The 5,000-nt window shown below is 35.2% G+C and overlaps 1 protein-coding gene across 3 annotated transcripts in view; it reads right to left on the bottom strand.

Moving 5' to 3' along the window:
• Nucleotides 1-5,000, bottom strand: part of LOC125036804 (cysteine--tRNA ligase, mitochondrial-like) — a 28,290-nt gene that overhangs the window by 7,724 nt on the left and 15,566 nt on the right. For all 3 annotated transcript variants that reach the window (XM_047629663.1, XM_047629680.1, XM_047629672.1), the window contains exons 11-13: nucleotides 3,249-3,374; nucleotides 2,709-2,807; nucleotides 2,335-2,457 (exon numbers count right to left, since the gene is read on the bottom strand). In XM_047629663.1, the coding sequence (XP_047485619.1) occupies nucleotides 2,335-2,457; nucleotides 2,709-2,807; nucleotides 3,249-3,374 (348 nt within the window). The remainder of the gene's footprint in view (nucleotides 1-2,334; nucleotides 2,458-2,708; nucleotides 2,808-3,248; nucleotides 3,375-5,000) is intronic.

Below are 5,000 nucleotides of genomic sequence, written 5' to 3' on the forward strand. Positions count from 1 at the left end.
CCAAATCATTGCCTCGGAGCGCTTTGGCGCGCCGCCGCGACGGACAGCCGCACGCCACATTTCGAGTGTATTGTTATGACGCCTATAGGTGTGACCCGTCTTGAAGGGGTTAAACGGAGAGCTGGTGTAGCATCTTGTGCTCATCACCCAATCACCTCAAGCTGCCATGTGCCGCACCCAATGGTGACTGGCTGACAGCCTCGAGATGCCACTCCAGCTCTTCATTTAAGGTGTCTCAAGTGTCTCTGAATATGAGCAAATTAGCAATCTCTGACATGATCTCTCTCATGCACTGCTAGATGAGAGCAAGTGCAGAGAAGATATTTATTTCTGTAACATACCATGACTTTATTTTCCTCAAAATATGCCCACCTTCACAACATTACTTTCCAAACACTATAATGGAGATATGTCTATAATTTGGGCTATTTACTGTCATACTGACAAAATAAGAATCAACCCATAAATCCTACGCAATATATGACACTGATGAAAGCACAGATTTCCCCTGGCCAATCAAGGAGAGTGCATACATTTTACTATCTTCACTTAATAAATTGCTGCTTCTCTACAGAGAGTCATAATGAAAGCAATTTCAGAGTCGTCTAATTTGGGTGAAAATACTAATCAATAAAGAGAGAATGAAACCAACTTAATAACACAGAGTTACCGACAAATAGTACTTTATAAGTACACCTTATTCATAGGACTTAGATTAGAAGTTTAGGGCAAGTGGAGAGTATAATATGGTTCAAAATATGTAACTGCATTTATATCAAACCAGGGTGGTTGCCACATGCAGATAAATCTCAAAATTTAGTGGCTTTAGGGGGCGGGTTGAAAATGAGTTATGACCTGTTTCAGATTCGTATACTACTATAGAATTACCCAAGTGAATTTGAACTCCTGTGAAGAAAAATTAGGTGGTCAAACGAGGGCCTAACCCTGGACAACTATTTCGCTGATCAGCGAATTTCACAGTGGGTTGGTAGCCCATGATACTCTCTGAAGGGATATTTCAACCGAGGATTTTTCCTCATCTCAGTTGAAAGGGGACCAGGAACCATGAGTAGTAAGTATTAGCTTTCTTCTTACTCTCCCTTCATCCCTATTTGCTTATGGGTGATTACGTAAGAGCATATTTATATTTACCCCATACCCCCTTATCTTCCCTATCTCCCATTTTTGGTTGGGGGGGGGGGGGGTAAAAAAAAAAAAAAAAAAAATGGGACAACCGAGGTGGAGGGCAATATGAGGAATAGAGGACTCCTGACGGCAGAAAAACGAGTTTAAAGTGAGTGGACGTGCTATTACAACGTTATTTTATGGTCACGTGAACCGCATAGTTACAGCGCAGGATGACTTCAGTACTATATTATATTGTATTCTGTGATGCTGTGCAATAACTATTGATATGATCTGAATGATATAAAGAACAAGAGATAGAGTAATGGTTGGCCCTTCTCTTATGTAAAAATTAGCCAGTAAGCAAGCAAAAAAAAATATGGAAAATTAATAGAAAATTATCAAAAAAGTTTGAAGGTTGATTACTCGTTAAAAAAAAAATTCTTCATATTTCAGACTTCTCACGGCTTACAGTTTTTGTCTGATCTCAAAATGCTTTTTCCCCTAAGCAGAACATCGGTATGCACATAGAACTACGTCTCGTTTTTTTAAAATTCAAAATATATATTTTTTAAATGAATTTTTAACTTTTTTTTTCTCTCTTTTTTTTTTGCAATTATATAACATGCGATAATTTTGAAACAAATTAATGAATTTCCAAATTGGAATACGTTCTTTTGTTTATATGACCTAGAGGTTTTCTCTGCAAAAGTAATATAGAAAATTAAGTGATAACTCTGGGTCATGAGAAGGCTAGAGTTCACCGAACTTTAAAAAATAAAGATGCATAATAAAGTATTCTTTCATCCTACCAAATTTCATTAAAATCTGTAAGACCATTTTCTATCTTTTAACAAAAAAGTGAAAATCGGCATTTTCTCAGGGACGGTCCCCTTCAGTCTTTAAAGATTTTAAGAAAATTCTAAAAACACTGGCAACATATGCTGCACATAACTAATGCCTAGAATATTACAAATCATTCAAGGTGAAAAATAATATTCTTTTCTTTATGCCTAATTTTCCATTCAGTCTCAAAACAGACCTATAGTTCACAAGAATTCATTATTCTCTTGTGCAAGGAGATGCACTGTGTGTACATATATCATATATCAACAGCCATACGCTCACCATCAGCCTGTAGCCAAGGTAAAACCCCGACATCTCATCAACATGCACCCATGACTTCTAAACCACATTTCTCAGACTAACCTTTGTTGAGTTCTCATCCTGGAGGAGGGCATAGCTTCGTACCTGATGTCTCAGTGAGACAACAGAATTCATTACACCTGCTAACCGTCCCCCTGACTCGAGAGAAAGACTGGCCGCATCATGCTGAAAAAGTAAATAAATCATTAAAGCCATTGAAAATTCTTTTTAAAATTCCTTTAGGTGCATTATATAAGTAATGGAGAATTTCATAGCAAACATGTTCTTTCCCAAACCAAAAGAACATTCTTGGGTTTTCACAAATAGTTGGACATACACTCCTTTTTTACCTAATTAGGTTTGTTATACATGTATGAAAAGAGTGACACCACAGACATCCTAATAAACCAATTCCTGATCTGTAACTCTTAACTTACCACACTTGGGAAGGTAATGCTAAAGACATCCTCCATTAGGTAATGAATGTAGCTGCAGATGGAGACCATGGTTCCTGCACTCCTGGCTATGCTCATACTCTGTAAAATGTAATGAAATATTAAATATTAAGTATTAAGTATCCTCACTCTTAGAAATGTGTCTCCTAGTTTAAAAGGATTTTTCTCTACAGGCCTGTGCCATGTTGTGATAAGTCTTTCTACAAAGTAAACATTTTTTGTCAGATAAATGGCAAAGATTAATTGATCATATATACAGATTTATAAAGGAAAAACAGGAAGAGAGGAGAGTGACAGTAGCTAACTGACAGAGATGGAAAAGCACAATGATAATCACCTATACGTTCATACAGAAAGAAACAAAAACACACAGATACATACACATATGTTCTCTTTGAATATCTGCTCTTATCTTCACACCTCAGTGACAGATCAGGCGCTCATTTTTTTCTTTTTCCATATCCATAATTTGGATGACTAATGATCTCTTTAACAACAGTCACTTGTAACAACTCCACTCACCTGGGGCTTTGTCTGCAGTTCCTTATTTCCCAGAGCTATGAGTTCTAGCACAGCATCAAAGGCTCTCACTGTGTCCATGTCGTCAGCTAAAGACTTCTTGACTTTTGATCTTGTTTCTGCTAATTTCTGTTACAAAAGTGTGTTTGTGATATATATAAATAAAACAATTCTTATTAGTCTATATATCTTCATAAAAATACAATGACAATCCATGCTACATTTTTTTTTCTCCCTCTCATCATCAATGGGAGAAGTATCACCAATGAAAAAAATATCATATTTCTTTTTCTTAATGCAAAACAGGGTGAAGAGTGATAACACAAAGACAAAGTTCAAGCTAACTGACTAATCTAAAAAAAAAACTAAAGTCTCAGATCTCCTGTAAGTAAAAATATAAAGGTAAAGAGCTACAGCCAAAAACAAGAAAAAAAGTCTCCTCTGAGGTGCAATCTGCTGAGAAGCCTATAAGTTTCCAGCATTCTTCAAAAAGAAGAAAATATATTGACATTGTGACATGATTTTTTACAAACTGTAGATCATACTATTATGCTTCTCTTGTGCTATAGTTTTTTTTTAAGTTGTCCCCCAAGGGAAAGGGGATAATTACCCCTTTCTGGATTATGAATATTTGCATAATTTTTAAAAGGGTGTAAGAGGAGTAGATAATTAATAGATTGTTACTCAAAAAGCCTCATTTCATATCATAAGCATAACCATTTTATAAAAACTACTAATCTTTGTCACCAGACTCTCATTTTCTGATTTTGCAATTTCTTTCTCATATTTCAGGTATGTGATTTCCAAGTAAGGCATTATTTTCCCCTAAATAGAGTAAAAAATGCCTTTACACCTCTTTTAATTTTCTTTAATACGAAAATTAGAAGTCAATAGTTTGGCCTTGTTTCACTGGTCTGTCCTATAAAAATGGCTATGAAATCAGACCAAAGGTGTTGAAGTTTTTTGCCCTCCTTGCATTAAAAAAGATAATTCTAACTTTTTTTTCTTTTTTTCAAACCATTATCTTTAGTTTACAATACTGATGTTATACATGAAAAAATCATAATGTTTACTGTACAATGTAACATCCTCAGTTCCTCAGGTACTATTACTAAGTATATGAAACAATTGAAACTTGGAACAATAAAATGGAAAATACTAATTATCATATATTAATGATACTTTTGGGGGGACCACATGATCCATTCAGCAGTCACCCTGTACCACTAATGTTCTACAGTATATTTTCCATCTATATTAATCTCGATGGAGTTAGGGGGTTACACAAAGGCTCTAACATTTGAATTCTCTAAAGATTTTGTTTGCATTTTCCTCTTACTTTTTCATTTTGTATTGTCCATTTTCACTCTAATCCAATCTGGTATAAAGAGGTAGGTTGGATATATTCTAAATCCTATCAAAAGCTTCTGTTAAAATAATATGCCATAGAATCCATGCACGTAAATCTTGGAAGAGACATATGAGATACCAGTCATGTTACCCCACAACAAAAAACATATTTGGAGCCTATTTTTTCATGCATCCACAAATATGAAAGTGAATTTAATGCAATTTCAACCATGGGAGCCCATGGCTATCTAGAAAGTTCCCTAAATGCCACAAACAAGAGTTACTTAATCTATGACTTCTGTTTAATAATATTTCAACCTTTTCAAATGCCTGTTCTACTGCACTTGCAAATTGTGGCTTTCCAAGTTAGATTTCAAGATAGATTAGACTTCTCATCTGACAATA

The sequence above is a fragment of the Penaeus chinensis genome, chromosome 2 (genome assembly GCF_019202785.1).
Source record: "Penaeus chinensis breed Huanghai No. 1 chromosome 2, ASM1920278v2, whole genome shotgun sequence".
Classification (NCBI taxonomy): Eukaryota; Metazoa; Arthropoda; class Malacostraca; order Decapoda; family Penaeidae; genus Penaeus; species Penaeus chinensis.